The sequence below is a fragment of the Rissa tridactyla genome, chromosome 12 (genome assembly GCF_028500815.1).
Source record: "Rissa tridactyla isolate bRisTri1 chromosome 12, bRisTri1.patW.cur.20221130, whole genome shotgun sequence".
Classification (NCBI taxonomy): domain Eukaryota; kingdom Metazoa; phylum Chordata; class Aves; order Charadriiformes; family Laridae; genus Rissa; species Rissa tridactyla.
The window spans coordinates 7,912,691-7,925,633 of record NC_071477.1 but is presented as its reverse complement, the minus strand read 5'-3'; the positions used below and the strand labels follow the sequence as shown (position 1 = coordinate 7,925,633).

At 40.9% G+C, this 12,943-nt stretch overlaps 1 protein-coding gene across 5 annotated transcripts in view; it reads left to right on the top strand.

Annotated features, from left to right (window-relative positions):
* TSHZ2 (teashirt zinc finger homeobox 2) overlaps positions 1 to 12,943 on the top strand; it is a 228,541-nt gene that overhangs the window by 136,673 nt on the left and 78,925 nt on the right. For 3 of the 5 annotated variants that reach the window (XR_008468976.1, XM_054218193.1, XM_054218195.1), the window contains exon 2: positions 1,005 to 4,080. Coding sequence is in view for 4 of the 5 variants with exons in the window: in XM_054218193.1 (XP_054074168.1) it covers positions 1,005 to 4,072 (3,068 nt within the window). In the remaining variant the exon portion in view is untranslated. Of the gene's footprint in view, positions 1 to 1,004; positions 4,081 to 7,702; positions 10,483 to 12,943 lie in introns of those variants that run through there. The other 2 variants (XM_054218194.1, XM_054218196.1) reach the window with 2 other exon arrangements.

Here is a 12,943-nt window from a genome sequence, read left to right as displayed (position 1 = left end):
ATATCTGAACCACTCGTTCTGCTCCATCCCTTCTTGTGGGGGTCTGGGAGTGAACTGCTGACCGTGTCGAGTCATTGTGAATTTACCCACTGACTGCAATGGACCCAGTTCACCCTTAAAAATCCTCTTGTCTCATTCTCCAGTCTGTTTTTAACCAGGTTATTTCCTGTAACTTAGGCAAAATTACTGCTGATATAAGGCCAGAAACAAAATGAAACTGAATTCCTTAATTAATTTTAAAATTTACGGCTCTTCTAGTATCAAATTTATCTTATTAATTAAATAGTTAATTTGTCAAAGAAAATCTTTCTGGACTTGTTCTACTTTTCCAGTTTTACAGTTTACTTTGGTCTACCTCTGTAACATCCTAATACCTTGTGTAACTTCCAAGGGTTCTTGCCCTGAAATTTATGTATTTGTTTTTATTGAAGCACAATTTGCTTTTATGGTACACAGTACACTACTTTTATAAACAAAAGAGTTCCACTTATGCCTATTAGTGCTTTCAGATGTTGTATTTTGACATATAAATTATTTGTGTACATTCTAAAGTGCATTTTTAGGTGTTCGAATGGCAAAAGGTTACTGTACCTAGATGATGCTATGAACCAGGAAGACTGTGGCAGTTATTTTTCTTCTGTTCTTTGCCAATTCTACCTTTTCTCTCACTGAGGCTAAAAACAATTTGATAGAATTGAAGCTTTTAGTATAAACTTTAAATTCTTACATATGAATTTTCCAACTGTCCCATTACAGGACAGTTAGAATTATACTCCCATGACAGGAAAATTATTAACTCAGAATCCCTGGCAGTTATAAAGACTTACGATCATCTGCCAATATAAAAAGAGACATCATTTGGCTTTTTTCACTTCCAGAACTAACAGGCAATAAAGTAGTAGAATAAAACGAAGTCTGATAAAGAAAACACAGTGAAACTAGAAAGCTTGAACTGTAGCATTCTCCATTAACAAGTTATTTCATATATTGACATTACATTTCAGGTTATGTCCAAGAGGAAGATTTAAAGGAAGAGGAAGATATAAAGGAGGAAGATGATGATGACGACAACAACTCAACTGCTCAACTCCAGGGCAGCAATGACACTGGCACGGATGAGGAACACGAAGTGGGTCCTGAGCAGAAAGGGAACTTTAGTTACCAGAATTCCCCTGGCAGTCATATATCTAACCAGGATGCGGAAAATGAATCACTACTAAGTGACAGTAGTGACCACGTGGCAGATATTAAAAGCATTTGCTCTAGAGAGCCGCAGGACCCAAAAAACAGCGCCCATCCCAAAGCCCAGAATGAAGCACATGATTGCATGGACAAAATGACAGCGGTCTATGCCAACATACTGTCAGACTCTTATTGGACAGGCTTAGGGCTGGGTTTCAAGTTGTCTAACTCTGAAAAGAGGAGTTGTGACAACAGAAATGGAGGGAACAAAGCTGATTTTGATTGGCACCAAGACGCACTGTCAAAAAGCTTACAGCAGAATTTACCTTCCAGACCTGTCTCGAAACCCAACCTGTTCAGCTCGGTCCAGCTCTACAGGCAGAGCAGCAAAATGTGTGGAACTGTGTTCACGGGCGCCAGCCGGTTTCGGTGCCGGCAGTGCAGCGCTGCCTATGACACATTGGTAGAACTAACAGTCCATATGAATGAGACAGGTCACTACCAAGATGACAACCATAAAAAGGACAAGCACAGACCTACCAGCTACTCAAAGCCCCGAAAAAGGGCTTTCCAGGACATGGACAAGGAAGATGCACAAAAAGTACTGAAATGTATGTTCTGTGGTGACTCTTTTGATTCCCTTCAAGATCTGAGTGTTCATATGATAAAAACAAAACATTACCAAAAAGTGCCTTTGAAGGAGCCGGTACCAACCATTTCTTCAAAAATGGTCACTCCAGCAAAGAAACGTGTGTTTGATGTTAACAGGCCTTGTTCCCCTGATTCCACAACAGGGTCTTTCTCAGATACTTTTTCTCCTCAGAAGAATGCGAATCTGCAGTTATCGTCTAACAACCGCTACGGCTACCAGAATGGCGCCAGCTATACATGGCAGTTTGAGGCCTGCAAATCCCAGATTTTGAAGTGTATGGAATGCGGAAGTTCCCATGATACCTTGCAGCAGCTCACGACCCACATGATGGTCACTGGCCATTTCTTGAAAGTCACAAGTTCAGCTTCAAAGAAAGGAAAGCAACTTGTTCTGGATCCTTTGGCTGTGGAAAAAATGCAATCACTGTCTGAAGCACCAGCCAATGACAGCCCAGTTTCAAAATCAACCAGTAAATCATCTGCAGAGTGCATAGCTCCCACCTCTGAGCTAAAAAAAGAAAGTAAAAAAGACAAAGCTGATGACGCAAACAAAGAGGAGAAAGCAGTAAAAGCTGAAGAGTATGAAGATACTCTTCAGAAACCACTGGATCCCACAATGAAATACCAGTACCTCAGAGAAGAAGATTTAGAAGATGGTTCAAAGGGTGGTGGGGACATTTTAAAGTCCTTGGAGAACACTGTCACGACAGCCATCAACAAAGCTCAAAATGGAGCACCCAGCTGGAGTGCATATCCCAGCATCCATGCAGCTTATCAGCTCTCAGAAGGAGCTAAGCCGTCTTTGCCTGTGGGTTCCCAAGTACTGCAAATCAGGCCAACAATCACCAATAAATTAAGGCCCATAGCTCCAAAGTGGAAGGTCATGCCTCTGGTCCCTATTTCAGCAAATGTGGCCCAGTGCACTCAAGTGAAGAAGGAAACTGATGACAAGGAGGAGGTACAAAAGGACTATGCTAAAGAGGGCATCCAACCTGAGCCTGCCTCACTCAGCCAGAGCGAGAGAGAACCTCTCCTCAAATCTGAAGCCTCTGCAGAGCCAAAAAAGACAGAACCGTGTCCCTTGAAAGAAGAAGACAAAATTAAAGAGGACAGCGGAAAAGAAAAACCAGTCCTCAAGGAACCAACAGCATCTTCTCTTAGTAATGGTTGTGCTGCTGCCAACCATTCGTCTGACCTGCCTTGTGTCAACCCTCTCAGTGCGCTGCAGTCAGTACTGAACAATCACTTGGGCAAAGCCACTGAGCCTTTACGGCCTCAATCCAACTCCAGCCCCAGCTCTAGCACAATTTCTATGTTCCACAAACCTAATCTAAATATGATGGAGAAGCCAGTTTTATCTCCTGCTCCAACCCCACCAAAGCCTGCAAATGTATCCAGGCACTATTTGTTTGAAAACAATGATCAGCCTATTGACCTGACCAAATCCAAAGGCAAGAAAGCTGAGTCAGCTCAAGCACAATCTTGTACTTCTCCACCTCAAAAACATGCTCTGTCTGACATTGCTGACATGGTCAAAGTTCTTCCCAAAGCTACTACACCAAAACCTGCTGCATCTTCAAGGATCCCATCTATGAAACTGGAAATAGATGTCCGACGCTTTGAGGATGTCTCAACGGAAGTCTCCACTCTGCATAAAAGGAAGGGCAGACAGTCAAACTGGAACCCTCAGCATCTTCTCATTTTGCAAGCTCAGTTTGCTTCCAGCCTCTTCCAGACATCTGAAGGTAAATATTTATTATCAGATCTAGGCCCACAAGAGCGCATGCAGATTTCAAAATTTACTGGACTGTCAATGACCACCATCAGCCATTGGTTGGCAAATGTCAAGTATCAACTTCGGAAAACCGGAGGAACAAAGTTTTTGAAAAACATGGACAAAGGACATCCAGTCTTTTATTGCAGCGACTGTGCATCTCAGTTTCGAACCCCATCTACTTACATTAGCCACTTAGAATCTCACCTAGGTTTCCAAATGAAAGACATGAACAGGCTGGCTGTGGAGCAGCAAACCAAGGTAGAGCAAGAAATCTCCAGAGTTTCAGTTCAAAGGTCTCCTGAAACAATAGCTGGAGAAGAGGACACAGACTCTAAGTTCAAATGTAAGTTGTGCTGTCGGACATTTGCGAGCAAACATGCAGTAAAACTTCATCTAAGCAAAACACACAGCAAGTCACCAGAACACCATTCACAATTTGTAGCAGAAGTGGATGAAGAATAACTCTTAAGGTATGCATGCTCTATAGCGAGTTTTAATTTCATCATTTTAAGGAGGCTTCATAAGACATTTGTACTTTCTTAAATGTAGGAAAACAGTATAAAATGCATAATGTACTCCTGCTTCATTAATCTAATTGCATGTACATATCCATTTTATAATGTTTTCAAGAAGAGAGCTTGGTAAATGCATAACCACACTGCCCTATATAGAAAAGTTGCTTCTTATTAGTATTTTCAAAATAGCTGTTTTCCCAGTTCTCACTCTCTTTCTTGTTTCTAAGAACTAATTGTTTCATGTCCTGTGCGCTTCAATGTGGAATGCAAAAACTAAATGCTACTCTTTGCAATGAGAATGAAAAAAGCACTGAAAACCAAAAGATTAGTACCTCCTTCAATGCTAACACGCCAGTAAATCTGATTTTGATGGGGGAAAAGAAGACAATTTAAATGTCAAATTAGCAAAATCTTAATTGTCACAAGTTTCTCATAATCTCAAACCCAGCCTCAAGAATCTACAAATAACTCTGAAAAGTTTGTATCTAGAAATTTGGTTATTCTTTTGTTGATATTTGGATATTCTGTTTTGTAAAATATTTTCATATTTTACACTTACTTAAACACTTACTCTTGTGAGTGGCCTTTTTTGTCACATCACTTTAACCTAGCTCTCCATCATTCCTTTTTTAATCTTTAAGATGTTTGATTATATTTTGTTTCATGTTGGTGGGAGCGCTAGTCAATCCATAAACGTCACTGACTTCAGTGCAAGTTTTCATATAACCCGGGGGGGGTTAATGCTTAATTGAGGAAGCAGCTAGATCTTTTTACAAGCTTAATATTTCAAAGACCTGTTAGTAGGATACTTCTACGTTAGTGTTGCTATTCTTTGCTGAAAGATACACCAACCGGAGTACTGCCACAACCAATGTTTATAACATGTAATGTAATATTCAGATGACACACAATTTTTGCATTTTTAATTTTACTTGATTCACAAACTTGAATATTCTTGATTTAAATAAATATGCAGAACATCAACTAAAAGTCCAAATAGAAGTTTTTTGTTCTAACGAGTTTATTTCCAGCAAGGCTCTGTTAGTCATTCCCAACAGTATCTCCAGCAGACTCAGGCTCCTCTTCTGTTTGCAGAATAATCATGTGCAGATTCAGATTTTCTCCAACGTGTTCATTACTTGAATAACATTCGGAAAATGAATTCGTCAGACAGTCAAAATTAAAGATGTGTTGTGAGTTGTCACTTACGCCACCTGCTATTGTGGCTATTCTCTGGCTAATTAAGGGTGCAAGCACTTTGAGGATGAATACCCGTTTGTGTGAAGATTTCACATTTGTTTGCTGCAAATATTCATGAAGCTTTAAGAAACAATTTCTGTGTACAGAGCCAGCACAAGGACTATGCATCACTTAAGCCCCATTAAAAAGGCTACTTTTGAATAATTTAAACCACTAATCAAAGGGTTACTTTGGGATGGGTAATAGAAGCTATTACTATAGAGTATAACGTCAGTATTCAAGCGCAATAAGGTTTAAGTTTTGCATACATCTTGTGCGTGCTGTCTGCATTTGACTGGATTTATCCTTCCTGCATATTTTAGCCAGCAAAATTCCATCTAACTCAAAAGGAGTTTGTTTTCTAAAGAGGGCTAAAACCTTTAAGTTTCCATTTTGGCATTTTTCACCCAATGTTAGAACTCAACAAATACATGTTCCTTGTTTATCTGACCATTCAAAATCAACATACCTGACAAAATATCAGAAGACTACAAGAGATTGGTTAGGAAAAATATACCATACTTTATTTCCTTCCCCACCAGTTAATGATTATTAAGATTCTGACATTCATAGTTTTCACACAAGAGATATCAGAGCAAACCAATAATTTGGGTACTATCAAACAAAAGCTATCTGCCAAATATATTAATATAACAGTTATTTTGGCACATTCATGGCTTAATACATGACAAATCTTTCAGATTTGGTCTTAAAAGCACCGTGTTATTAGTAAGAGGCAAACCAAACACCCACCTTTATAAACATGCTACTATTTCTGAAGATTTGGGGAACAAATACAAAGAAAAAAAAAGCTCCAAGGAAAAAAAGTGGTTCCTGCATTGTAATAAGCTGCACAGACACATCGCGGGTATTATTCAGGCGATATGTAACTACACAAATAAGGTACTGTCCTTCCTGCCTTTGGGTACTGAGAAATCGCTGTCCTCTTAATACTCATCCATTTCTAATTTATATCAAGATGCAGGTTGTATGTTACCTTTGAAAAAATATATTTAAATTGCAATGACAGACTGATAGCACTGTTATCTGGAACTATAATTCTAGTTGGTATGCATGATAGCACAAATTGTATGAAATGATGGGGTATTTTGGATAGCATTGTAAGGATTTTATTACAGTTTTGGAGCCGTAAGCCTATCGAAGTTCTGACTATGTTAGAATTGTGAAGGCCAGAGTTCATCCATACGGTTTCTTCCTGAGATCTGCAAGGAGACTAAATCAAAAAACAGGGATTTTCAGAGTTTACTTATTCTTACCATGTTATTTTTAAGATTCAGTATACATTTGAATAATAACATAGAGGAGAGCACAGTATTTAGAAACAAGAAATATAAAGCATACTGAGATTCTTAAAACACGCATGTGCATTTGCATATACTTCTTCTAGGCAATATTGTAGTGAAATAGAAATAAAAATAGAGAAAATATATGGAAATAAATGGAAATAAAACCGTGGAAAGAGTACTTAAAGTATAGAAATATATAAAATACTTCCTATATTTCAATAAAATTTACTATTAAAGGTTATATTTTAAAATTTTAGCTATCATTAAAAATATAAATTAATAATCTGGTTTAGTACTGTAGAAAAATGTGTTATGTATATGGATTTATTTTTAAGACCTCTGTGAGGCTTTTAATAAGAAATTTGCTATAAATTCTTTTTAAATGTAAAGACATTTATATCTGTTTTATATTCATCTTTGGTGTTTTCTTGAATTCTTCTAACTGATATGGGTTTAGTAATGTAAAATTATGTGTAATATACAACAGTCAGATGTTTCTATTCTCTTTCATTTAACCTGCTTCAAATTTGGTTTTATTGCTATTCTTCAAAGAAAACCCACGAACATTATGGAACATGGCTTTAATTGGAAGTAATTTGTATGTGGACTTATACCTTTGAAGAACATTTGTTCATTTTTTCAACTAAATTAGAATTTTTGTGTTGTCCTGAGTAAAAAAAAAAAAAAAAAAAAAAAAGACAAGGCAGAATTGTATTTCTCACTTTAAATTCAGGTGAGATTGGCTATAAACTGGTTGGTAACCAAAGCTATCTGTGGTCTTATCTACAACTTTTTATAGAAATAAGTCTCTCTAGAGCCAAATTTACCAACTTGATTGGGGAGATTTCTTTTTCAAAAGACCCTGATAAGTAAACAAGCAGCTACCTGAGATGAACTAATTTGAAAGTAAGGCTGCTGCAAAACAAAAAAATGAGTCATAATGATAAACAGTTTTTCTCTCTGTTTCCTCCTTTGTCTTTTTTTAACCATCAAGTTTAAAGCTTCTACAGTGCTTTTTTTCTACTTTATAGGAGACAACTGACATTCTGTGGTAAATGGAAGAAAGAGCAGAGCAGAACTGAAAATCCTCTAATGCACTGACACTAACTTGCCCTCTATTGTTGAAAATGAGCAGGCAATCATGATTGTTCATCAAATGGCTCCTAATGCAGTTAAAGCATTCAGCTATAATTTCTCCTTGCATTTATAATTACTGTCATAGACTGCACACCTCAGTGAGCAGATTAAAGCTATAAACTATTTAGCCGTAGCTTTAAGATGAGGAACTTGATTTGTCTGGCAGCAGTTATTTGTTAGAGAGCTTGACACTTCACATAAAAATGACTCAACTTGATGAAGAACAATGCAGTTTAAGCAATGCAGTGATTTTAAATCAGTCATTATACCACGCCCTGTAAGAATTGCAAAGCAATTTGTTAAATGATATATAGGACACGTAGATAACTGTATGTGTTAAGTATACCAAAATAGAAGATTTTTTTCTTCTGTGGATTTTATTTTCTCATTCCTCTGAAACAGTAGGAGCTGCTCCGAACATCATGTTCCACAATTAGCCAATGTTGGTGTTACACGGGCAAGGATAATTGTGTGAATTAGTCGTCCAAAACTATATTTCAGAGAATTTAGCTTGCTCGTCATCTTTCATTTCTTCTTACCAAGAAACATTAGAAACTGAGAGACCCCTTTCAGGAGCATCAGACGTGATGGGAGGCAGCTGCCTGTAAGTTGTGTACATCACGATTTTGTGAGCAGAATTTACCTACAAAACTGAGGGTTCTCACCTCGTCATCAGCCAAAAAGAAAGGGTTCATTGCAATGAAAGTCTTGATTATTCAGTTCGAATGAGACTTTTCTGACAACCTCTTGTTGGAAAATGATGACTTCTCAATGGTAAAAAAATTCTGTGGGGAAGTCCCATTTTCAAATAGACTTTTCTTGGTATAAACTGGGTAAAATTGCTGAGCACCACAAAGCAGAGAAGAGGAGACAGGGGAATAGGAAGAGGAGTAGGCTGGTCTTTCTGCTGTGCTGGAGGAGAGACACAGAGCCCATTCTCAGCAAGGAACTACCTCCAACCCATCACTCATCCCTCAAAATAGTCCTGTTCTGGTGAAGCCTCAGTTCCCCTAATCCTTTGAGATTTATCACTGTTTCCCCAAGTGGTAGATCAGGATATTTTTTTAATTTAATATTTTTAAATCTTCAAAATTTTCCTGGATAGCATTTTTTTAATCTAGCAATAGTCCTTGTAAAACCAGTAATAGTGTGTTCTTGGCTTCCCTGAGAGCAGGGTCAGGCCAGATGATACATCAGAGTGTGTCTGCACAGATCAGTGCAGATTTACTTGCTTTTTACCAATACTACAGGTTGCTATTAAGATCGGTATTATTTAACATTGCACTAGCGCATCCAACCCATGAGGTCAACCCATATAGTTTCTAGGCTCTGTATGGGCATACTATATATGACAGTTCCTGCCCCAAGAAGGCAGGAAGCCTTCTGCTCACAGAAACAGCAACTTTTAAGTATTTCGACCAGATTTTAACTGACCTTGAATAGCACCTACCTCCTCAAGCATTCAGTATTCATAAGGATATCAAGATCTTGCTTTCTCCTTGCTGCGTCTGATATTATTAAATGCTACAGCCTTCATAATCTATAGCAGAACATTTTTACCCAATGAGATTTCAAAGGAAGGGTGTCTGAGACTTATTTATACATTTTACACCTCAGCAATCAAATCGCAAAGATCAATAACAAAAGGAAAAGACATGAGCGGTATCCAGCCCTTAAAAGCACCTTTCAATAAAAATAATGTAATTTAGCAGGATGATCACTCAGTGCAAATATGATGGAGCACAGATGGAAAATGAGGAACATTACAGATATGGCTTTATGGGAGGAGGAAAAGAGGAAGAGATTTTTCACTATTTATTGGGATAATGAACAGATAATTCATGATTATTAAGCTGTAGTCTTCAGGCCTCATTCTGCCTTCTCTTTCCATCTCCTCGGTTCAGAACTGGGTCTGATTGTGCATGTAGGCAGGGTCCATTGGCTGGGGAAGGATCAGGCCTTTACACTAGTTTTCACACATCAGCGGAGTCTCGCAGGATTCACACGAGTCGAGCTCCAGCTCAGGACCCTGCCTGTGAGAAGAGAAATGAGGTAGAACAAGCGACTTGCGGCACAGAGCTTGTCGTAATTGTGACAGAGTTCCTTTTTTCAAGAGCGTCTCACCGTCAAAAAAGGGGCAGCAGATCCTGAGTTTCCAGCCCATGATGGCATTAAGACATGGCACCAGGTAGCAAGATCAGAGCCCCTGAGAGAGCCTCCTGCCACCTCCCCGTGTCTGGAGAATTGTGTTTTCCCAAGACCGTGAGTTGGCCAAGCCCCTGAAGGTGTGAGGGGGCAGAAAGGTTTCCTACGCTCAAGTTTGCAAGAGGGATCCTGCTCTGGGGTGCAGCGTTGGCTCTGTCGGCTCACCTTCCCGGCAGATGGACAGACGGGACAGCCGTGGGCATGGCAAAGGCTGGGCAGCCATGAGGAGGACACATCGGTGGTCAGAGACAGAGGGAACAGCAGCAGCTCGCTGGAGCAGAGGGAAGGAGGGAGACATGGGGCCAGGAGGGGACTTGTTCATCGTAGTAGATTTACACAATCCCTTTATTAAAACAAAACAATTCCCCCTCACCTCCAAAATCCCTCCCTGCCAGCACTCAGCGCCAGCTCTTCTGCCAGGGGTCAGCACATGCAGGAGTGGGGGTGGGAAGGATGGGGGAGTGGAGGAGGTTGTCATGTCTAATGAATACCCTGAATGTATCGAGATATATATTTTTTTCATTTCAGAAAAGGTTCCATTAAGAGGGAGACAGCCCTAACATGTGCTTTGGCCCCTCATCAGATTTATGAGTATTTGCTCTGCTCTTTAATAGGAAACTCTGCAGCAACTGCCACCTTGCCTGCTCTCCCTGAGATACACAGTGGCTTCTCGGGGAAATGCACTTCATTATTAATGTGAATTTGTACGTTTTTATGACACTGCTTGGGGGAAGGGGCAGGCAGAGATTTCCTGGTGATATACGCTCATTTCTAACCATTTATTGTCCCAGACAATCGAAGAACAATGATAAACATTGTTATAGAAAGTGGAGGGTGCTGCAGTGACATTTTTGAAGGGAAAGGAGAAGTGGCTAGAGTGGCTTTGTTGTGGTTGTTTCCCTCCACTCCATCTCTTCCAGCACCTGCATCAGATCAAGCGACAGAGTGGTCTGTGCGGTGGCAGTGGCTGTCTCCCCTTGCCCGCCTTTTCTCGGGCCAGCCAAGACCATTTGCTTGGTGCTTTGCTACAGCAGAGCGGGGTGCAGAAGAAGAAGAAGGAGTTAGTCCTTTGGGAAGCCTATTGCAGAGAATCACATGCTCGGAGTCCCCATGCCCCTTTACCCCAGCAGTCACTTTTTGATTTATTATCAAGTGACCAGCATGGAAACTCTATGCACACAGCAGCAGCTGCAAGGCAAAGCAGGCCGGGAAGAGAAAGGCGAGGGTATGTGGACACGGTTTACCTCCAGTTTCCCTTTCTACCACCACACTCATCCATGACTAACACAACTGTACAAGAGCTCCAGGAGTCGGTGAAAACGGTGGGTTTAGGCTGCATTGAAGAACGAAAAAAGTTCATCCTTCAAGCTCAGTCAAAATAGAGAGATCATGAAGGCCATGACCTCTACATGCTCTTTTGTTCCCCTCTTCTGCCTTTCCCAGTAGTGCTCTGCACCATCTGGTGAAGGTCAAGGTCACATTACACTGTGCCATGCAGTCCCTCGAGCTCCAAAAGCCCCGGTGCTTGAGGGAGCTTCCCTGCTCACCGTTGGGATATTCGCTCTCTGCATCACTGCCAGGCTGAGCTTTCTCTGTGCTGTGGAGCCCGTAGCCTCCAGCTATAAGTGAACGATTGCCATGTTTTGTGTTCATATTCTATTCCCTCGCCCTAAATATGCACAATCCTTTGTAACAGGAGATGTGCCCGACAGCTGAACACTGCTAAGACTTTCTTTATGACATTTTTGTGCTCTTCTCATACAGCTGAATAGTAGTGAGGTAAGGACATCAGAAGAGGCATACAGGGTTACGTCAGAGGTCCGTTGTGTCCATCCTATCTCTGACCATGACCTGTATAAGCGTGTAAGAGCAGGACAGACATGTGATACCATTCCAGAGCACTCTCCCAGCCTCCAGGTTTACAGTTCAGGGACTTCTTCAGCAGGAGGAGGTCATCTTCCCCTGCTCCTAGAGCTGCAGAGAACCTGCAAGAGGCCTTCCTGCTGCAGAAACTTGGGCACAACTGTGAGGTCTCTTGGGGCAAGCTCCGGAGGTGCCTCATCCCAAGTCAGGGAACAGAGGATCTACAAACCGTCCCACAGCAGTCAGAACAGGGCTGAGCCTTCGTGCTTGCTCTTGTGCACACGCAGAAGGAATGAATCACACCCAGCATGCAGAAGGGGTATCAAGCCCCCTAACCTAAGGGCATCACACTTTATTCCGTTCTCTGTTCTGCTTTCTCTGGGAGTTTTCCATGACGTGATAAAAATTCCACCCTCAAAAGATTTCTCTCTCAGTGTATGCAGAGCAGGACTTGCAGTCTTACTGCAGAGCATAGGCCAGAAATTCAGAGGAGGCAAAACTGCTTGTTCTGTTGCTCATGGATAGTACTAGTTTGATCCCTTCTGGGCTTGCTTTCAGCCTTTCTAAAACTCCAAAGTACTCTGTGCGCAGACAAAAGTGGTTTTCCCCTCTCTTGTTGGAGAACTGTTGAAGTCTCAAATGTGAAACTTCTGTTTTCATAGTCATTTAATGAAAACTCACAAACACTCCCTATTTCTGAAAACTCCAAAGTTTATACCATGAGCAACACAGACTACCTGAAATTATCTGTCTCAGTACATGATATCCTGGTGTAGTGCACAGCTGCCGGTAGATATCTCCATTACACAGTTCCACCTCTCCACGTCTTTCTTTTCTCAAGCCAAGATTTACAAGAACTCTTCTGTCCAGTTCCCTGTCTCTGCCCTCTGCCACTCTTCATGCAATCCCTGCACAGTCTCCCCGTACCCACATGTGCATCAGTGCTCCAAGCGCAACAGTGGCTACACAACACCGACTGTATTTCTAGGGGGGCAAGGCAGGCTACTGGCACTGGTCACTGTTGGGACTGTGTCCTCATGGCTACCAACTTTCTTTACAGGGTCATT